The sequence below is a fragment of the Rhinatrema bivittatum genome, chromosome 5, assembly GCF_901001135.1.
Source record: "Rhinatrema bivittatum chromosome 5, aRhiBiv1.1, whole genome shotgun sequence".
NCBI lineage: Eukaryota > Metazoa > Chordata > Amphibia > Gymnophiona > Rhinatrematidae > Rhinatrema > Rhinatrema bivittatum.
This window is the reverse complement of record NC_042619.1, coordinates 74,618,144-74,641,281: the sequence shown is the minus strand read 5'-3', so window position 1 is coordinate 74,641,281 and position 23,138 is coordinate 74,618,144. Positions and strand designations below refer to the sequence as shown.

The 23,138-nt window shown below is 44.1% G+C and overlaps 1 protein-coding gene across 1 annotated transcript in view; it reads right to left on the bottom strand.

Annotated features, from left to right (window-relative positions):
* ATM (ATM serine/threonine kinase) overlaps positions 1–23,138 on the bottom strand; it is a 586,955-nt gene that overhangs the window by 328,787 nt on the left and 235,030 nt on the right. Inside the window, exons 24-25 of the mRNA XM_029602465.1 lie at positions 3,584–3,754; positions 1,003–1,172 (exon numbers count right to left, since the gene is read on the bottom strand). Coding sequence (XP_029458325.1) covers positions 1,003–1,172; positions 3,584–3,754 — 341 coding nt within the window. The remainder of the gene's footprint in view (positions 1–1,002; positions 1,173–3,583; positions 3,755–23,138) is intronic.

Here is a 23,138-nt window from a genome sequence, read left to right as displayed (position 1 = left end):
GGTCGGCCCGCACTGCCCGCTGTCCGAAAATAGAGGAGGGTGCCGCGGGGGGGCCTTCCCGGCCACACGACCCGCCCCAGACATCTTTCCCTAAATGGCTCAGCAGCCCATGAGGAGCTGTAAAATCGCCGCGGGTGAGGGAGTAAAGAGCGAAGAGGCCGGCTCCACCGGCTTTCGCGGGCACCGGGGGCTGAGCTGTGAAGGAAAAAACTACAAAGGAAAAAAAACAAACTTACCCCTGGCTGCAACGAGAAATAAACAGCAAGGCCGCAGAGAAGAGACAAGGAAGATAAGCCACTCCCCAGAAGTTGAAAGAACTCTGCCTTTTTTTTTTTTTTTTTTAAACTTAATACAAACTTGATACAAACTTGATCCACAGAAAAAGACAACAACAAGCCATAATCAAGCTAGAAAGTGAAGAAAAAGGAAAAGGAGGGGAAGCCTGATTCCCCTACTCGCATCTGCTGGAGTCAGAAGATACTGAACTCCTGCAGAGGGGGTAGTAGTATATATGGATACGCCCCCTCAAAGCTTGTGCTGACTCCATCTGCTGGATTGGGGACATAACCCACTGTCTGGACTGATCCAGGTACGTACAGGGAACAGGTGTTCACTCCCATATTCATTCTTTATCTTCTATCAATGTGCTTTTATCTTTGCTTCCATTCAGACTCCCAAGCAGATATGGGCAAAAAGTTTACAAATTCAGATCCATTCTAAATTCCCTTCAATTACTGCGTATTAATTTCTAGGTGATGTTTAGTGGATCACAGTCCAAGGTCACATGGAAATTTAAAAATACACAGTAAAATAAAATCGCTAATTATGTAATACTGGGCTTTGCTATTTTCCTTGCTTTTTCATGTAATACTGAATTACAACGTATTAATTTAGCTCTATAGCAAATACCGATGGCCAGCAGGGTTTAGAACTACAATCTGAGATTACAGTCTTTTTGCCTCTTTGCAGTTGTTTCCACTTTAATATAAGTACAAAATTTACCTGTAAAATTCTTCAAGATCTGAGTAATTTAATAAAACATAAGGGAAAGCTGATAAATTGTAGCCTGGGTTTGTCAGTCTTAGCCATTCCAGGACCAAGTAATCCAAGTGTGAAGTCATGAAATCTTTAATGCTCTTGTAGCCCAGTGTTGCAGACACACCTTTGAAAACCTGCTGGCAAGAAGCAAGAAATTAAGAGAAAAATGCAGGTGGAGAAGGTACTGATAAAAGTACCATAAGCATGTTCAAGATCTTCATTTCAAACAAGAGACATACTAGGGTGTCACACGTTTATTGTGGTAAATTATCTTGTTTTCTTCAAGTAGCTGGAAAAACACCTGGCAAATTGATCTACATAGAATATTTCATGGATTGGCCTTCAAAATTGAACCTTCTCCTCAGACTTCACTTTGTCTGTCAAACTTTCCCATGGAGGTTCCAATCAGACAATATAAGGGCTTGCCACAATAAACCATCAAGCACAGAAAAAACCTATTCTGTTTTAAACAAAGCCTAAAGTAGATTGGCTGTCTTTCACCTTGTAGCATTTTTATGCCTGCCAATTAACCCTCTGCAGGTATGGCTTAGGACGGCAGAGCACAAAGATTGGATCAATGAACAGTAAACAATCCAAGATATAGAGCCAGAAGACAAAAGGAAGTGCATAAAATCGAGACTGGAAGATTGTAAGCCCTCTGGGGATAGAGAAATACCTACAGTACCTTAATGTAATCCATTCTGAAGTGCTGCAAAAAGTGGAATATAAATCTAAATAAATAAAATAAAATAAGTGAAAAAAAAATGAAATTTTATCTTTGAAAGACCTAGTAGATAAAGACTAAAATGGCCCGTCCAGTCTGTTCAGTAGTGATTGATCCATTTTGGTTACATGTACATACAATTTCCCATATGAAATCCAACGTGTCTTTTAGGGTTCAACTGTCACTCTGCACAGGTTACTTCTGTGTTTCATTATTTTTTGTCACTAGGGAACCTCTGTAATTGTCCCATGCTTTTTTTTTAAATTCTGTTACTATTTAGGTCTCCAGTACCTCTCCTCCAGGAGAGCAATCCAGGCATCTACCAACCTTGCCATTGGTTTTCTGAATCTACCCCTATTGGAGCTTCATATCATAATCCCTTGCTCTACAACTTCCTTTTCAGTAAAAATGCTTTGCTTATTGTGCAATAATAAATTTTTAAGTATTTAAAATGTTTGTGTTATATACCTGTCTCTCGCCTGTATTTTTGCTCTGTATGACTACTCTGTTTTTACAAAATCTGCATTCCAAAGCTTTCTGGAGACAGAGAAATAAGGCAGTAAAATAAATTTATCTATTAAAAAATGTTAAAATCTCACACTTACAAACTCTCAAAATCAAATAGCTTAATATGAAGGATTCCTTTGTTTATATTCAGGTAGTTCATTTTTATTTACAAAAATGAATTTAGGGAGATTCAGAAAGAAGATGCTTTTATCTGAAAAACTTTTAGGCAGAGTTTAATTTCAATAATTTACCAGGAGAGGAAGCACCAGGGGAGTTTGAAACATACATAAATTGTCGAAATACATTTCTTTCATTTAACCTTTAACCTTTGGTTTGCTAGTAGACTGAATTACTGTGTCCCGAAATTATGTTTGTCTAAAAAGTGTGTCACCAACATGAAAAGTTTGGAAAGCTCTGCTTTACTGTTTTGCTAACTACGGACCCCTCTGCGGGCATGAAATTGTGGCACTAGAGCTCTCCATAGGCTCTATTACAATCACGGCAATATCCAATGTGACCCTTCCTAAGGTTACAAAAGTCTCCCACAGCACGGTTTGCATCCCACACTCTGCCATTACCATAGCCGTGTGTGAACTCGAAGTCAGAAGAAACACAAGTTCTTGGTCACTCACTCAGGTTCTGACCCGTCACTGAGGCTCCAAAACCCATTTTTGCCATGATCCATGGTTACTGCACTTTCCGAGGGCTGCCTTAGCTCCATTGCTGCTCACTGATCATATTTTTTTTTAATTACTTTGTTGTGGATGAACAGCAAGAAATTAAAGGAGCAGCACTGAAGAAGGAAAACTAACAGAGTGCCTGAAGAAACAGTATGGTAAGAGGGAAACAAGGCAGGGGGAAAGGGGAAAGGAGAAAGGAATTTCCAAACTGTTCTCCTGGAAGCCCCATGGTGCTGCAATGCTTCGCTAAAGGAAGGAGCCATTCTCTCTCAGGAGGTGAAATCCTCCCAAAATTCTCCTATAATCCTTATTTTTTATTTTTAAAACTACTAAGAACCCCACTGAATTGATTGAGGGTGCACAAGATTTGCACTTAAGAAGTCTTCACCAAATTTCCTTTTCAGCCTACCAGGGCACAGTATGGGATGCTTGACTATCATCTGCTGGAGACAGAGAATATTAGCAGGCTGAATTCAGCATAGATGCCTATAAATAGTGAAATCAGCAAACCTGTTGATATCTATCTCTATCTGCTGGCTTGTGAGCATAGCCCATTCATCTGTATTGGTCTGACTGGATGAAGAAGAATATCTATGTTAACAACCCTAAGAACAAATAACTCTGTTACAATTACCTTTTTAACAAGCTCAGGTTCAAGTCCATTTTCCTTGACAGACTGATAAATAGCAAAGAGAGCTTGCTTCTCACACACAGGACTACAACATAAAATCATGGACACTACCATCAACAATGTGGCTTTTCTATTGCACTGCTCATCAGGAAGCTCCTCTGGGCGGGCACAACTCTGAAAGAAAAGGATGAAAGAAAATGTTCAAGCATATGAGCTGCACAGAAAAAGGATCCCTGAAATGAATACACTAGCATGTAGCTAATAAACTGATGTACAGTTGATATTTACTTCCAGAAGTACTGAAATTGTTAAACCTGTTGATTCTTAATAAACTCTACACTGACACTAAGTAGTAAAATGTGTTTTTTTATACATTGCTGAAGGTTTCCTTCACAATTTTTGCTAGATGTGATCCACAGTAACACTTTATGGGATACCAATGTCATTATAAGGACTATTTTCTTATGAATATCACAAGATGCAATTCACAGGCTAAAACTAGACACTCCCAAGACTGAAGGTTTATCATAGTAGGTCGATGCACTTTTGGGGTGTTCAACTAATAAAACCAAGAAAGAAAAGCAAAAGACCGCATTTTATTAGTATGTTTCTTTTTAGTTCAAACATTTTTTATTAGTTGTAAATGAACAAACAAGTCTCGGGGAGCAGAGTTTCTTATGCTCCCCCAAATTGAAACAAATAATGCAACATTTCAGACATTACTTTACAGCCTTGATACCACCCCCCGTTCCCACAAATTAAATGCAATACTGTGCCAGTGCTCATAGTAAGGATCATACATTCAGTCATTCAGAATGAACATACATTCAGTCATTCAGGATAAGGCTCCTGGAGTGATGTGGTAACACTTGTAAATTACTCTCCCATATGGACAGAATTTTGTGCCGATGTGGGGTGAAATCAGTGAGGTCATATTGTCCATTTGCATCATACGGTGTAAGTGATTGCACCATAGCCAGTAGGAGGGCGCTTCATGTCCTTTCCAGAGAAGTAGTATTAACCTTTTCCCCACTGCGCATACCTTCTTGACGAATAAATGGGGACCCGGTCCCCGAACCAATAATGGGGGAATGCAGTCAAATAACACTACCTTCGGAGATAAACAAATCTGAGCTTCCAAAAGTTCTCCAATAAACTTCATTAGACATCCCTAAAAACTTTGGATTACAGGACATGCCCAAAAGAAGTGAGATAAAGTGCCAACAGCTTTGAGACATTTTTCACAGGTTGGTGTAGAGGACAGCTCGGATTGAAATGCTAGCTGTTGGGATACATATGCTTTCTGAAGGAATTTGTACTGCATTTCCTGATAATACAAATTTGTACAAACATCCGAGACAAGCTTAAAACAAGATTGAAGGATTGATGGGGAAATCATAAAGACTATCACTGTTCCACAGTTCTGCTAAGATAGTATAGATGTCTATTGTTTTATGTTTTTTTAAAAGCCCTGTAGTAGATGGACAAAGACAAATGTTGTGGTTTTTCAGAACAAAATAAGGCATCCAAAGAGTGAAAAACAGTTAGTTGCATAGATTCTGTAGATATTGATTTAACACGTTGTAATTGTAGGTAAGAAAAACAATGAGTATTCCACAACCCATATAGTGTTTTCAACCCTTGAAAGGTAAATATTTTGCCTTCCTCATCTAAAATGTGACCCAGTTGAGTGATTCCCTTAGACATCCAAACATGGAATCCCGTGGACTGAGAGCCAGGAACAAACTCCAGGTTATCCTGAACTGTAATTAAATAAGAGCAAACCTCAGGATCCCCATCAGCCTGGTTAAATGGGTCCAGGCCTGTCGAATAGGGGATATTAAAACATCTTGTGAGAAAGATGTGGGGAGTCTCTTTGAAGGGGCCTGCAAGACATACCAAAGATCTAACGGAGCTACCAATGACTTCTCCACCTCAATAGTCACATAAAAGGAATTGCCCAAAATCCACTCTCGTACTAATCAGAGATTGCTCGCCAAGTAGTTAGTTGCTAAATCAGGGACTCCCAAACCTCCAAGACCTCATTTTTCTTTCCGCCACAGCAAGGGGATTCTAAATTTCCTGCCCCTCCAGATAAATGAACGTATTGCTTTATCTGATCCTGATGTTTAACATGTATTGGCAAGTTCTGGAGAACAAAGCCACTTGGGGAGAATGATCATTTTGAATATGTTAATACAGCCTCCCAACGAGAGTGGTAAATCCCACCATGCCTGCAGTTTATCCTGAGAAAATGTTATCAGACTAGAAACATTTAGGCCATATAAAGCTCAGAGGTCCTTGGAAAGTAGGACACCTAGATATCGAATATGATCCCCAGTCCATTTTAAAATCTACCCCTTAGGGAATAGCCACTGCTATTAATTGCATCAGTAGCATGGGATCTTCTTAGTGTTTGGGTAATTGCCAGGTTCTTGTGGCCTGATTTGGCCTCTGTTGGAAACAGGATGCTGGGCTTGATGGACCCTTGGTCTGACCCAGCATGGCAATTTCTTATGATCTTATTTCTTATGAAGGAACTCCCCCACCTATCTTTGAGGGTATCCAGGAAAGCCAAAGCTTTGGATTTATCTTGATTTAATCGAAGCCCTGAAAATATGCTAAATTCCCAAAATATCGATAATAGAGAATCCAGCGATCGCTTGGGATCTGTTAAAAAGACTAATATATCATCTGCAAAGGCAGCATATTTAAACAAGACAGACTGCAAATGATTCCCCTTCACCTCCGCCGCAGACTGTATAGAATAGAGTAAAGGTTCAAGGTTCAAGAGAAAAAGCAAAGGAGATAGAGGACAGCCCTGACAAGTGCCTCTGGTAATAGGATAGGCCTCAGACTGTGATCTGTTCGTGAGAATGGACGCTTTAGGGTTATGTAAAGCAAGTGGACTGCATCTAAGAAAGGCCCCTCAATTCCCATACAGTGGAAAAGATGAAAAAGATATCCCCATTCCACCCGATCGAACACTTTTTCAGCGTCAGAGCCAACTACGAGAAAGGGATCTTCAGCGTGGTGGCATACAGACATAGCTATCAGCAAAAGACTAATGTTAGTAAGGGCATATCTTTTCCAGACAAATCCTACCTGACCCGGGCCAATAAGAGATGGTAGGATATCTGCCAAACAGACTGCCAGAATTTTGGCAATTTTTGATCAAAATTTAATAAAGATATAGGTCTATAAGATGCTGGTGCCAGGGGGTCCTTACCCAGTTTAGGGATGAGAGTAATGTGAGCAATGTTAAAAAGTGACACCTACCCCAACCATGTTATCAATGTATTAAAGACAAAAGCTAAAAGGGGCACCAAGACAGTGAAAGGAAAATTGGTTCTTACCTGCTAATTTTCATTCCTGTAGTACAAAGATCAGTCTAGACAGTGGGTTGAGCCTCCTATCCAGCAGATGGAGACAGAGAAAAACTGAAAGGGTATCCTATATCAGGACAGTGCTCACCCTGTGTCCCTTCAGTATAAACATTATCAAAGCAGAGAAATGTAAAGTTAACCAGTAAAAGATCAAGCAAGTAACAATAAACTTGTAAATTGAAATTTCAAACACTGTAAAGAACCGCTCTTACATATATATCTATCTGGTAGATACTTCCGGTGCCTTAAGTAAATATATCCAAAATGCTGTGAAGAACAAAGAAAACTTCGAGCGGAAGTATCAGAAAGAAAACCCAGCCAGGACGGGAGTCTGGATTGATCCGTGGTACTACAGGAACGAAAATTAGCAGGTAAGAACCAATCTTCCTTTCCCTGTATGTACCTGGATCAATCCAGACAGTGGGATGACCCAAGGCTTCCCTAAGTAGGGTGGGACCGAGACAGTCACGCTCGAAGCACCTGCCTTCCGAAGGAGCCAAACACTGGCGTCTGGACATCAAAGCAATAATGATGAACAAAAGTATGCAGAGACTCAAGTAGCTGCTCTGCAGATCTCTTGCGGAGAGACCGACTGGCTTTCCGCCCAAGAAGTAGAATGTGAACGCAAAGAATGGGCATTTAGGCCCTCCGGAACTGTCCAGCCCCAACAGATATACGCCAACGCAATCGCCTCCTTGAGCCAGCAAGCAATAGTAGCCTTAGAAGCCTTGTTTCTCCTATTTGGGCCGCTCCAAAAGACAAAGAGATGATCAGAGACTCGAAATTAATATTGCAGTAGTACTCTCTTTATATCAAGACACCGGAAGTCACCGCCAGGTGTGCTCATAATGTCTTCAAGAGAAAAAGCAGGAAGCTCCACTGACTGATTGACGTGAACAGAGGACACAACTTTTGGCAAAAAGGATGGAACTGTTTTAAGGGAAACACCTGAATCAGAAAAGCAAAGAAAAGGCTCCGTACAAGACAATGCTTGGAGCTCGGACACCCTCCTGGCCGAGCAAATGGAAACTAGAAATACTGTCTGAAGGGTTAGGTCCTTAAGCGTGGCCCGCCGGAGGGGTTTGAAGGGCACTTCACAAAGAACTTGAAGCACCAAATTAAGGCTCCATGACAGACAAGTAGCCCGGACAGGCGGTTTCAAATGCTTGGCCCCTTTAAGGAATCAAACGACAACCGGATGGGCCGCCACCGTGTAACCATCTATAAGCCCCAAGAGGGAACAGAGAGCCGAGACATGTACCTGTAAGGAATTGAAAGACAAACCTTTGGAGAGACCATTCTGTAGGAAGAAGAGGACCTGGGATACTGAAGTCTTGCGCGCCGGTACTCCAGACTCAGCACACACTTTCTCAAACACTCCCCATACCCGAACGTAAGTGAGAGAGGTAGAAGTCTTACAGGCCAGCAACAGAGTGGGGGCCTGTAAGACTAGACAGCAGCTAGAATCTTAACCAACACCAACCGGGGAGCTCATATCACCCCCATATTCCGAAACCTGCACTGGCTGCCAATAAAATACAGAATCTTGCACAAAGCACTCACCATAATCCACAAAACCATCCACAATCAACTACTACTAGACCTTCAGATCCCTTTCAAACTCCACTCATCCGCAAGACCCATCAGAGAAGCATATAAAGGAACCCTACAAGTCCCACCAACTAAATCCACGCGCCTAACTTCCAAAGAAGGTGCATTCTCCACAGCGGGCCCCATCATTTGGAACAACTTGCCGACTGACCTAAGATTGGAACCCTGCCTTCTAATCTTCCGAAGAAAACTTAAGACTTGGCTTTTCCTCCAAGCCATCCCCTAATTTCTAAAATGTCAAACCAGACTCAGCCCAACTGACTAGACTCTCGGACCAGTCCCAGTATTTTCATGTGTATTTAACCTCTAGTTTATTTGCTGTCTTTCTACTTCCCGGCTACTCTAGCTCCCAAGTTCAATCTCCTTGTTATATGTAACTTTGCTTTGGCCTTCTTGTTATATGGTTATTTAGTTAGTCCCTAAGTTCCATGTAAACCGGTTTGATATGAATCTTTTTCATGAAGGTCAGTATAGAAAAATGTTAAATAAATAATAAATAAATATAACTTCCTTCTTATACCCCTTCTTCCTCAGTCGCCGCCGCTCAAAAGCCATGCCGCTAGCCAAAAGCGATCCGCCTGATCGAAAAATACTGGATCTTGGCGAAGCAGGTTTGGGAGGTGACTGAGGCGAAGAGGACCGTCTGTCGCAAGGTTCACCAGATCCGCAAACCATGGTCTCCGAGGCCAGTCTGGCACGACGAGAATGACCGGCCCCCTGTGAAGTTCTATCCTTCTGAGTACCTTTCCCACCAGAGGCCAAGATGGGAACACGTAGAGGAGAACGTCGTGAGGCCAGGGCAGAACCAGGGTATCCACCCCTTCCGAACAGTGCTCCCTTCTTCGGCTGAATAATCTGGGAGCCTTTGCGTTGCTCAAAGAAGCCATCAGGTCTAAGTGAGGGGCTCCCCACTTGCGTACAACAAGATTCATTGCCTCTTCAGACAACTCCCACTCTCCGGGGTCTAGGTGCTGTCGACTGAGAAAGTTGGCTTGCACATTCTCCTTCCCCGCAATGTGGGAGGCTACCAGACGACTCAGATGTCACTCCACCCAAGCGAGCAGCTTGCTAGCCTCCAGAGCTACCAGGTGACTCCAGGTGTCACCCTGACGACTGATGTAAGCTACGGGGGTGGCATTGTCGGAGAGGACCCGCACCGATTTGCGACGGAACAAGGGCAGGAATGTCTTGAGTGCCAGACGGACTGCTCGGGCCTCCAGACGATTGATGTGCCTCTGGGAGTGAACCGGAGACCATAGTCCTTGTGTTTACTGATTCTGACATACCGCTCCCCAGCCGGAGAGGCTGACATATGTCATAACAATAATCCACTGGGGTGTCTCCAGGGCATTCCCTTCAAGAGGTGAGTGAGTGAAAACCACCACTGCATGCTGGCAATGGTAGAGTTGGAGAGAGGCAGGGGTGTTTGAAACTCCTCCAAGACCGGCTTCCAGGGGGATGGATATGCGTAAAAGCCCAAGGAACCAAATCTATGGTGAAAGTCATAGAGCCCAGGACCTGGAGATAGTCCCAGGCCGTAGGCATGGAGAGAGATAAGAGATGTTGTACCTGATGCATGAGCTTGAGCTCCTAGGCCTCGGGCAACAACACTTTGCCCATGCGGGTGTCAAAGCGGGTTCCCAAGAATTCCAGGACCTGGGAGGGCTTGAGATTGCTCTTGGAGAAGTTGACTATTCACTCGAGGAAGGTGAGAAACGTCAAGACCCTGTTGACTGCTGTGGTGCAGAGTTTCTCCGACTTGGCCCAGATGAACCAGTTTTCTAGGTAAAGGTGGATCAGGACTCCCTCCCAGGGGAGGGAGGCCGCCACCACAACCATGACCTTGGTAAATGTGCGTGGCGCGGTGGAAGGCCAAACGGAAGCGCCCGAAACTGGAAGTGTTGTCCCAGGATGTGGAAGCGGAGATACTTCTGATGCTCGTGGCAGATTGAGATGTGCAGGCAGGCCTCTGTCAAGTCGAGAGAGGCAAGAAACTCACCTGAGCGAACTGCCGCTATGACAGCCCGCACTGTCTCCATCCGAAAATGGGGAACCCTGAGGGCCCGATTGACTCTCTTGAGGTCCAGGATTGGTCGGAAGGAGCCATCCTTCTTGGGAACGACGAAGTAGATGGAATACTGGCTGGACCCCTGTTCTTCCAAGGGAACAGGGACTATGGCACAGAGTCGTTGCAGTCTGGCGCACCGCTGGATGATTCTGACACCCGCAGGGGGAGATTAGGTGGCGGTCGGGGAGGTCCTGAGCAAACTCTAAAGCGTAGCCTTTTTCGATCACGTCGAGGACCCACTTATCTGACGTAATTTTGACCCATTCCTTGAGAAAAAGGGACAGATGTCCACCTAAGTTGGGAACGGAGGAATGGGCTGGCCATATCTCACTGGGAAGACTTTGAGGTGGAACCTTGAGGGTTAGCATCTCGGAACGGACGTTGGCCACAAAAGGAATGAGACCAAGATTGGGATCTAGTGGAGGTGGATCTTTGGGCAGCCCCTCTTGGCCTGTTGTACCTGCGCTATCCTCTGAACCGAAAGCGCGAGGGGAAAAAGGACTTGGATTGTCAAGGACAGTCCTCCGGCAGCTTATGAATCTTATTGTCCCCTAAAGATTTAATAAGCTGATCCAGGTCCTTCCCAAAAAGCAACTTACCCTTGAATGGGAAAGTACCCAACTGTGATTTAGAAGAGGAGTCCACTGCCCAATTACAAAGCCAGAGGAGGCATCTAGCCAACACCGCTGAAACCATAGCCCTAGCCTGTACCCGAAGGAAGTCATAAAGAGCATCAGGTCCATATGCAAGAACGGCTTCCAGCCGTTCTGCCTGTTCCGCCTCTGCAGATGGGAGGTCCTGGGTGCTGAGTAGTTGTTGAACCCACCTGAGGCTTGCCCGCTGCATGAGACTGCTACAGACTGTCTCCCGGACCTAGAGCGTCAAAACTTCAAATATTCTTTTGAGGTAGACCTCCAACTTGCGATCCTGAAGGTCTTTCAAAGCAATTGCTCCCACTATCGGAATAGCTGTTCTCTTCGTGACAGCAGAGACCGAGGCGTCTACCTTGGGAATCCGGAGCATATCCAGACATGGGTCTGGAAGAGGTTAGAACTTATCCACGGCCCTGCCCAAGTGTAAGCCGGCTTCTGGTGTCTCCCATTCCCGGAGCAGTAACTGCATTAGCATCAGATGAAAAGGGAAGGTGTGCGGGGGCGCCCTCAGGCCAGCTAGGAGCACGTCGACGTTGCTAGGAGTTGCAGCAGTCGTGTTGTCCTCCGGGGATGCATTTAAGCCCAACACGGCCAAAACATGGGGTATGAGCGGGTCCAGCTCTTCATGCTGGAACAGGCGTAACACCCTGGGTTCGTCCCCCTCTATCGGTGGATTCAGAGCGAGGACATTGGCATCCAGGTCGGGGTCCGGTACCTGAGGGCCGGATCTGCAGGGGCCAGAGGAACCGGGACCACCGGAACCACCCGAACCCGGTTTGCCCTTTGAGAATCAGGGATCCTGGGCCCCTGCGCTGCAGATGTTCTGGAAACCTTAGCAGGAGGAAGGCATGCAGGAACTTTAGGATCTGTTGGGTCATCCTGCTGTAAAAGGCTGGCAACATAAGCCTTATGCATAAGAATAACAAAATCAGTTGAAAAATGTCCTGGTGATTTCCCTGGCGGTGGGGGAGGGGGTTCATCTGTCTGGGGGTCAGAGCCTGCATCCGGGGGTCTATGGGGCTTTTTTTTTTTTAATATTTTTCAATTTGCAAGTATAACAAGAACAATAAACCTTCCATGTGTATAAACCATACAAATACAAATACACCCCTGTGAGGATGGGCAGTACTGGGAACATTGGAAGAAAGTACCATACATCAGTCCAGGACAAAAGCAAAACATAAGTGTATGGTTGATTACAGGTGAATCAGCCGTTTCCCATACCGCCCTCCCTCCTCCCCCTACCCTTCCCCAAATTCACAGTTCAGAGTTGTCGCTGGCATTGCATTAATCTCGTTCGCAGCTCATGGTGACAGAGGGTTTACTTTGATCCTATGCATGTGTATTAGTCACTAACAGTTCGGAACAGTCAAGTGCAGAAGGATGTGAGATGATGGATGACAAATCTGTGTCGTTCAGGGCCATGATCAGGACTACTCCCTATGACAATGGGGAAAAAGCCCCCAACTGTTACACGGTAGATAGCCCGATCTCAGGTGCCTGACCAGGTCCTGGAAGCTGAGTGGGTCCTGGAATTAGGCTGTTAAGTCCAGAATTTTGCTTCTGGCCCAGGGATTCAGGGATAATAAACATGGATTCCAGGTGTCCAAAAACAGATCATATCTTTTTACGGAAGGCGAGGTCCTCGCCGATAGCTGTTCATATACAATTTCAGTCTGTAAATTGGAAGTCAATTGTAGTTTCAGTCTCCATTGTAGTAGCTTCGGAGGTTCAAGAGACAGCCACTGTGCAAAAATTGTTTGGCTAACAAAAGAGCCTTATAAAGAAAGCTGTGGTGCGCCTGACGGCAAATTCCTGGAATAAATTCTCGGATTAGGTGCAGTAGACACAGTTTTGGGTCAGTGGGTAGGTCCAGTGCAATAAGTCGACCAAGATAGTCCAAAACTTTAACCCAGAACTGTTGAATGGCTTCGCAGTCCCAGAAGTTATGACGAAAAGTTGCAGTGTCGGCATTACATTTCAAACAGGACGCTGAACCGGTTAGCTTCCATTTACAGGCTACATCTGGAGCGATGTAAGTTCTATGTAATAACTTATATTGGGTTTCTCGGAGTTGTACATTTTCCACATTTGTTGCTATGGCCTTGAAGCATCCCGCCAGATTGGTGGTAGTGATGGGGCTAGCCACATCTTGAGTCCATAGCCAGGCAAGTGTCGCTAAGCGGTCAGAATTTTCTAGTGGCAGCAGTGCTTTTGCCATAACAGCGCAAGATACCCGCTGCTGTCGGGGGGGGGGGGGGCTAGGAATTTTTCCAGGCTATTTTGATCGATAATTGTCGTCGGGTGACCCTCCCACTTTTGTAGAAAGTGTCTTATTTGGAGATATGCAAAAAACTTCTTTGCGAAATTCCAAAATTTATCTGCAGGTCTGTGAAGGAACAGAACTGAGTTCTAGAGGCATCTAGTAGCTGGGAGACGTGGATAAGGCCCGCTTCTTTCCAGAGGTGAAACGCTGGATTTTCCCAGCTAGGGGAGAATGTCAGGAGTCCCACGATCGGTGCAAAGATCAAAGTCTGCCATGAGATATGTAGTTGTGAGCATAAGCACTTCCATGCCGTGCAACAGGCTACAAAATATGGAAAGCATTGGACGTGGGCTGAAAGGGAAGACCTTGGAGCTATCAGGAAATTGCCCAAGTCCAATGGGGCGCAACAGTCTCGTAGTAGATTTTTCGGAATTAGAACATCCGTGTTGCCCAGCCAATCCTGAATATGACAACAGGTGGGTGGTATCGGTGAACATTGGGACATGTGAGCCCTCCTTTGGGAAGTGGGCACATTAGCATCGTGAGGCCAATTCTGGCTTTCTTATTGCGCCACAAATATCTGCGAAGGGCAGTATGCAGTTCCATGATATCCTGATAAGGACAGCGGTAGATTCGTCCAATCTTGCAGTTTCTTTTTCGTTTTAACAAGTAATGGGAGGATGTTAACAGCATAAAGATTAACAACATCAATCGGAATGTGAATACCCAAGTACTTCATTGTCGAGGTAACCCAATGTAACGGAAACTTGCCAGGCCAGTTTGAATGCACATGGCCAATGAATTCTATAGCCTCTGATTTGTCTTTATTAATTTTCAAACCAGAGAAGACGCCAAATTGCGCTTGTAGGTCCAAGACTTTTTCAGTGAAGTAATTGGGTCCACCACAAAATCAAGCACATCATCAGCAAATGCTGCAAACTTAAACTGTGTTTGGTCAACCTGTAACCCTATTATGTCCTTATTCATAGTAATGGCTCTTAAAAGGGGATAGAATATATAAAAGTGGAGAAAGTGGGCACCCTTGTCTAACACTTCTACGGATCTCAAATGGAGCTGATGGTAAGCCATTAGCTACAATTATTGATGCGGATGTTGATATAGTTGCATGATGTTCTGTAGTATCGGCCCATGAAACCCAAATCTTTGTGAGACAGAGAATAAATAATCCCAAGCTACTCTGTCGAAGGCTTTTTCCCGCATCAAATCCGACCGCCAAGGCCGGAATGTTGCGCGATTGGAGTGTGTCATAGTCACCCAAAGACTTAGAAGATGTCTGCTAGCATTTCTACCTTGGCAAAGCCAACCTGGTTGTCGGATATGAGATGAGGTAGTATCCCACTCATTCTGGTGGCGAGAATTCTCGCAAATAGTTTTACATCGTAATTTAACAACGATATGGGTCAATAAGAGGCTGGGTTTAGTGGGTCCTTGCCACTTTTTGGAAGAACTGTGATATACGCCGTGGTGGTAGCTTTGGTAAACCCCTCCTGAGACACTGCCGAGAAATATAGCTGTAAAGTCTCTCTGACTTCATTCCTTAAAAGTTTATAATAGTCTGCATTTAACCCATCTGGGCCTGGCGCCTTGTAAGATTGACTAGAGCCTATGCCCTCCCAGATTTCCTTGGTGGTAATCGGGGCAGTCAAGATATTTAATTGTTCTGCAGTGAGTGTAGGTAAAGAGAGATTCCTGAAGAATTGGTGTTCTGACATTGCTGCCTGGGAGCGAGTCTCCACAGCGTACAGGTTTTCATAGAATTGCCGGAACAACCCGCAAATTTGTGGACCTGAAGTATGTCATGTTCCCTGAGTGTCTTTGAGTGCAGCTATAAATGCTGTGCCCCGGTGTGTTCGAACCTGGTTTGCTAGGAGTTTACCTATTTTGTTGCCATATCTGTATAATTTATGGGAATAGTATAATATATCTTGTTGTGTTCGCCTATGAATATAGCACGATAAGTCCATTTATTTTGGATAGTGGGTTGGGCTATTAGCCTTCACTTGGCTTTTTGGACATCGAGTTCTAGATCTATGAGTTGTTTGTTGGCCAATTTCTTCTGCCTAATTACATATGCTATGATGTCCCCTCATATCGTTGCCTTACTTGCTTCCCAAAAGAGGGTCGGGTTACTCCTGTGTTCAGAGTTGTGAATGGTGTACTCCTTCCATTTGTCCTGAAGATAGGCCTGAAAGCCTTTGTCTTCAGAAAAGTGAGCTGGGAAACGCCATCTGGGCTGGTTTTGCCTGGGACCCCCCAAGCCGGCTTCCACCCAGATCATAGCATGGTTGGAACATTCCTCAGGCCCTATGTCCGCTGACCCAATTTTATTGAAGCACTGGGAGTATACAAGGATATAGTCTATGCGTGACACAGAAAGGTGTGCGCAAGCTATATGGATGTAATCCTTCGTTTCAGGATGCAGAACTCGCCAGGGGTCCACTATCTGTAGTTGTTGACATAAATACGGTAGGCCCCTATGTGCCCCAACCCTTGGATGGGGCCCCGGATTCGATCTATCTAGGCTCAGATCTAGCACTTGACTGAAATCGCCCACCAGAAGTAGTAAGCCCTTTTTGTTCAGTGTTATAAGCTGTACCAAATTAGTGAAAAAGCTGTGCTGGTATTGATTAGGAGCGTAAACACTGCATAAAGTGACCTCTGTGCCAATTAGCTTCCCCGACACAAGAACAAAACGGCCCTCGGCATCAGAAATTACATGAGTCTCCTCAAAAACAGTGTTTTTCCCAATCAAGACAGCTACACCTGCTTTCTTATTTAAGGCTGGGGAATAGTAAACCTTGTCCACCCAATCCCTAGTTAATTTTTGGCTTTCTGCCACAGATATATGCATTTCCTACAAAAATGCTATTCTGGCCTTATGGCGTCACAATGCCTGCAAAACCTTAGCCCTTTTTACTAGGGATCCCAGCCCCGCCACATTCCAGGATATGCATCTAAGTTTCTCAGCCATGCTCCTTATGTGAATGTCTTAAAAGGAAATGGTGATCTGCTCCTAAGGGTACCCACAGGGTATACCCCCCCTCCCCAGCCTAGGGGTGCCCCCCTGCAGTCCCATCTAGTGACCTTTAGGGGATATATATGATCAGAAAATCTCAGGGCATACATACAAACCACAGGAAAATGCCTCCAGAGAAAAATAGCAGTGCCACTCGAACTCCCACCCCCACCCTGAACCCAGTTTCCCCAACAAAACCCTTTACTTCCACTGAACTCCTCCATATAATAGAGGCATGAGACCACCTGAGTGTCCCCGGACCAGCTCCCCCGCCGGTCTATAACTGAGAGCAATGTAACAGAACATTATAACAATTGTGTGCCAACTGTCAGAGCTATCGGAATAGCAATGAGAGAACCCTTGTAGCAGGTTGAGGAAAAAGAAAAGAAGTCCACCTCTCATAGAACCATGAATAATACTCTGAAACTTTTCAGAATGAAATCACCTAGAGTCCAGAGTGCCAGCGATGAACTGTTTCACCTCTTCCACTGAGTCAAAACTCCGCCAGGCCCCCTGGTATTCCAACCGGAGCCGAGCCAGATATTGAAGTGTGAATTTCATTTTTCTATTGAAAAGATCAGCACATATAGGAGAAAATTCCCTCCATTTAGCAGATACTACCGCTGAGTAGTCCTGAAAAATCATTATTTTACTGCCCTCATAGTTTAGCGTGATAGCACCTGTATGCTTGCAGGATTTGTGTTTTGTGGCAGAAATTCAGGAATCGTGCTATCACCACCCTGGGCTTTGCAGCCTCCAGTTTTTTGATCCCTAATCTATGCGCCCTTTCAACTGTGACTCTATCCACCAGCTCTACTAAGCCCAGCTCTTGCAGGAGCCATGTTTCCAGGGTCTTGGCCAGATCCTTATCAGGTACAGATTCTGGAATCCCCACAAACCTTATGTTGTTCCGTCTGGATCGATTCTCTAAGTCCTCCACTATTTTCCAGGGAGGAAACATGTTTTTGTAGGAGAGTCTGTGTTTCAGTCTCCACGTCCATGATTCTCTGTTGTGTATCTGCCACCTGATTTTTAATGTCCTGCAGCGTTGCATTCCCAGCTGTGATTTTGTGAGCCAGCTCTGAAAAACGAGGTTCCAGGGCCAACACCTCTGCTTGTGTGACTTCCCCAACTAAGTCCGGTTTTTCAGCAGATGAGCTGGGGCTCGGCAGGCCAGCGGCCATTTTGTTTTCAGGTTGCCGACCTGAGAATTTTTCTTTTCTTTGCGGCTTGGCCGCCATCCCGACTTCTCTGCTGGGGAAGAAAACGTCAATCGTTGTTTGCAGGGTCCCCAATTCAGCTGGAGCTGCCACGATTCGCAAGTCAGGTGCAGAAAAGCAGCATTTTTTGGCGGGGGAGCCGGGAGCGCAATCAGGCTGCAGCCTACCCGCTCATCAGGTCATGTGATCTCCTCCTGAGAACAATTTTTTTTTTTTTTGCGTTTTAAGAAGCAGGGAATGAAATGTCTCTGTCAGCAGACCAGAGGCATGTTACATCTCTAGGTCTGCGCAGGGGAGGGACAGGACCACCAGTGTCACCCCTAGCCAGGCAGGTCACCAGGTAGGGGTCCTAGGCTGAGGATCTCAAGAGGCAAAGCCCCCCTAGGCACCCAGTAAGAGCAAGGGGCAACACTGTTGGCTCCCTAACAGTAAATAAAACTTTAAGCGTTTTTTTCTTCAAACTTAAATAAGAAAATTAAGTATAATAAGTACTTGCTTGATCCAAAATAAGACAGAAAGAGGGAGAAAATAGACTTTCCCAAACAATATAGCTGACTAGAGGGGAATCGCAGGTTCTGCTATCTGCATCTGCTGGAGACAGAGAAATACTGAAGGGATGCAGGGTGAGCACTGTCCTGATATAGGATAGCCTTTCAGTTTTTCTCTGTCTCCATCTGCTGGACAGGAGGCTCAATCCACTGTCTGGACTGATTCGGGTACTTACAGGGAACTAAAGTTATATAGAACTCAGCCGTAAACCCATCCGGGCTTGGTGCTTTCAATCGTTTGGCCTGGTGGATAACCGTTTTAATTTCCTCCTCAGTAATGGGTCGATTTAACCAGGAGATCTGATTCTCAGTCAGGTGTGGAAGTTTAATTTGAGCACAAAACTGATCACATTTCTCCTGATCCCAACCCTCTGAAGAATAGAGATCACTATAAAATTTCTGAAAACATCATAAGATGTCAGGGTATCATTTACAATCCACCCCGAGGAGTGAAGTGCTGTGACAAAACGAGGACATCAAACGGTTCTTATCAAATTTGCCACCAATTTCCCAGATTTGTTACTAAACTGAAAAAGTTTAAATTGATAATATACTAAACTCTTTTTAGCACGTTGATGTATGAGAGAATTTATAGCCACTTGGATCGTCAAAAAATGCTCTTATGAGATCTAGTATTATATCGCAACAAATTTCTTTTAGCACATTGAAATTGAGCATGTAACATCAGCAGCCGCTTGTCTAACATTTTCCTCCTGTCAGCCATATAGGAAATGATATCCCCTCGTAGTACTGCCTTCGCAGCATACCAAAACAATACCGGGTCATTTACATGCTGACAGTTCAAATTTGAGTAATCCTCCCACTTAGATCGGAGAAAGTCTTGAAAATGAGTGTCTTCAGCTAAGAAATATGGGAAGCGCCATACATAAGAAGACTGGATTAGTTGGGACCATGAGAGTGCAATCCACACTGGAATGTGATCAGAAATAAGAATATCATCAATACCAGTATCCCTAAACTTAGAAAAATTGAGGTAGATCTTCAAACGATACGCGAGTGCGAACAAAAGTACGCTGGATTTTTATAAGATACGCGCGTAGCCGCGCGTATCTTATAAAATCCAGGGTCGGCGCACGCAAGGCTGTGCAAAATCGGCAGCCTGCGAGCGCCGAGCCGCGCAGCCTGCCTCCATTCCCTCCGAGGCCGCTCCGATTTCGGAGCGGCCTCGGAGGGAACTTTCCTTCGCCCTCCCCCCACCTTCCCTCCCTTTCCCTACCTAACCCACCCCCCCGGCCCTATCTAAACCGCCCCTTAACTTTGCGCGCGCCGGCCGGCAGCCCCGCTCCGTCCTCCGGTCCCGGGGGCTGGTCCGGAGGCCTCGACCACGACCCCGAAAAGCCCCGGCACGCCCCCTCCCACCCCTTTTCGAAAGCCCCGGGACTTACGCGTGCCGGCGGCCTATGCAAAATAGGCGCGCGTAAATCCTTCCGGATTTACACGCGCAGGCCTTTTAAAATCCGCCCCATTGTGATTACTTACAAAAAAGTAGTCTAATCGGGAGTAAGTAGCATGAGCACAAGACAAATGTGTGAATTTGTTCTCTGAGGGACATAGCACTCGCCAAGCATTCACTAGCTGAAGGGAACTCTCAAGAAAGAAAATCCCCTTACTAGATCTGCTGTCATTTGGTCTCACATGAGATTTATCTTTTAACCAGTTTATAATCCACGAAAGGACATCGCCTCCTATCCCATGACCTTTTAGTTTTCGAAGCAGCCTCATGAGGGACTTTGTCAAAGCCTTCTGAAAATCCAAATACACTACATCTACCGGTTCACCTTTATCCACATGTTTATTAACCCCTTCAAAAAAGTGAAGCAGATTTGTTAGGCAAGACTTCCCTTGGGTAAATCCATGTTGACTGTGTCCCATTAAATCATGTCTTTCTATATGCTCTACGATTTTGATCTTGAGAATAGTTTCCACTATTTTTCCCGGCACTGAAGTCAGGCTCACTGGTCTATAGTTACCCGGATTGCCCCTGGAGCCTTTTTTAAATGTTGGGGTTACATTGGCCACCCTCCAGTCTTCAGGTACAATGGATGATTTTAATGATAGGTTACAAATTTTAACTAATAGATCAGAAATTTCATTTTTGAGTTACTTCAGAACCCTAGGATGCATACCATCCTGTCCAGGTGATTTGCTACTCTTTAGTTTGTCAATCTGGCCTACTACATCTTCCAGGTTCACAGTGATTTCGTTCAGTTCGTCCGACTCATCACCCCTGAAAACCATCTCCGGAACTGGTATCTCCCCAACATCCTCATTAGTAAAACGGAGGCAAATAATTCATTTAGTATTTCTGCAATGGACTTATCTTCCATAAGAGCCCCTCTAACCCCTCTGTCATCTAATGGTCCAACCAACTCCCTCACAGGTTTCTTGCTTTGGATATATTTAAAAAAGTTTTATTATGAGTTTTTGCCTCTATGGCCAACTTCATTTCAAATTCTCTCTTTGCCTGTCTTATCAATGTTTTACACTTACCTTGACAATGCTTATGTTTTATCCTATTTTCTTCAGATGGATCTTCTTCCAATTTTTGAAGGATGTTTTTTTGGCTAAAATAGCCTCTTTTACCTCACCTTTTAACCATGAATGTAATCGTTTTGCCTTCCTTCCACCTTTCTTAATGTGCGGAATACATATGGACTGCACCTCTAGGATTGTATTTTTAAACAATGTCCAAGCCTGTTGAACACTTTTAACCTTTGCAGATGCACCTTTCAGTTTTTTCTATTTTCCTCATTTTATCAAAGTTTCCCTTTTTAAAATTTAGTGTTAGAGCTGCAGATTTACTTATTGTCCCCCTTCCAGTTATTAGTTTAAATTTGATCATGTTATGATCACTGTTACCAAGTGGCTTCACCACTGTTACTTCTCTCACCAAATCTTGTGTTCCACTAAGAATTAAACCTAAAATAGCTCCCTCTCTTGTTGGTTCCTGAACCAATTGCTCCATGAAGCAGAAATTTATTACATCCAGGAACTTTATGTCTCTAGCAAGTCCTGATGTTACATTTACCCAGTCAATATTGGGGTAACTGAAATCTCAAACAAATAGGAGAGTCAGTGGTGTACCACATAAATATAATCAACACAAAAAATAGTGGAAACCAAAATATCTTTGACGTTATAGCCTAAAAGGTGTCAGCAAGCCTGTCGTTGTGACACTTAACAAAGTGACCAACCGGTCTACACATCACCCACCTTAAAAGTCCTTTTTAATGAAAAGAAGCTTTTTTTTTATTTTTGTAAAATTTCTTCTAATGTATTATTTAGTGAAAGACTCTTCACATTCAATTTCACCAGACCCAACACAGCCCGTGTTTCGCTGTGAAGCTTCTTCAGGGGCATGTAATATTATCAACTATAGCGAGTCACATCACTTTACCATTTTAAATTCGGACATGGCGTCTCAATGTCTCTTCGCCTGAAAAGCAAAGGCGAAGAGACATTGAGACGCCATGTCCGAATTTAAAATGGTAAAGTGATGTGACTCGCTATAGTTGATAATATTACATGCCCCTGAAGAAGCTTCACAGCGAAACACGGGCTGTGTTGGGTCTGGTGAAATTGAATGTGAAGAGTCTTTCACTAAATAATACATTAGAAGAAATTTTACAAAAATCAAAAAAAAGCTTCTTTTCATTAAAAAGGACTTTTAAGGTGGGTGATGTGTAGACCGGTTGGTCACTTTGTTAAGTGTCACAACGACAGGCTTGCTGACACCTTTTAGGCTATAACGTCAAAGTTATTTTGGTTTCCACTATTTTTTGTGTTGGTAACTGAAATCTCCCATTATCATTGCACTGCCAAATTGGTTTGCTTCCCTGATTTCTCTTAGCATTTCATCATCTGTCTGACCATTTTGTCCAGGTGAACGGTAGTATACTCCTATCACTATACCCAACACACGTGGGATTTCTACCCATATAGATTCTACTGAGTATTTACTCTCTTGTATGATCTTTATCCTGTTGGACTCCATACCCTCCCGGACATAAAGTGCCACACCCCCACCAAGTTGATCCTCCCTAAAATTGCGATATAATTTGTACCCTGATATAGCACTGTCCCATTGGTTATCCTCCTTCCACCAAGTCTCTGTGATACCAATTATGTCAATCGCATCATTTGCTGCTATACACTCTAACTCTCCCATCTTACTTCTTAGATTTCTGGCATTGGCATATAGACATTTCAAAGTGTGGTTTTTGCTTGTTTTAACAACCTGCTTTTCAGTTGTTTGGGATAATTCGTAAATTATTAGCTTTGGTGATCTTTTACATATAGGCATATGAACTATGTTTGCTTTTAATGGAACCTCTCTGTTGGGATGCCCTAACTCTCCTGTTTCATTAGTATCCTTCAGGAAACAGAGAGTAGGATTAAATGGTCAATTTTCTCAGTGGAAAAGGGTAAACAGTGGAGTGCCTCAGGGATCTGTACTTGGACCGGTGATTTTCAATATATATATATATATATATATATATATATATATATATATAAATGATCTGGAAAGGAATACGACGAGTGAGGTTATCAAATTTGCGGATGATACAAAATTATTCAGAGTAGTTAAATTACAAGCAGACTATGATACATTACAGGAGGACCTTGCAAGACTGGAAGATTGGGCATCCAAATGGCAGATGAAGTTTAATGTGGACAAGTGCAAGGTGTTGCATATAGGGAAAAATAACCCTTGCTGTAGTTACACGATGTTAGGTTCCATATTAGGA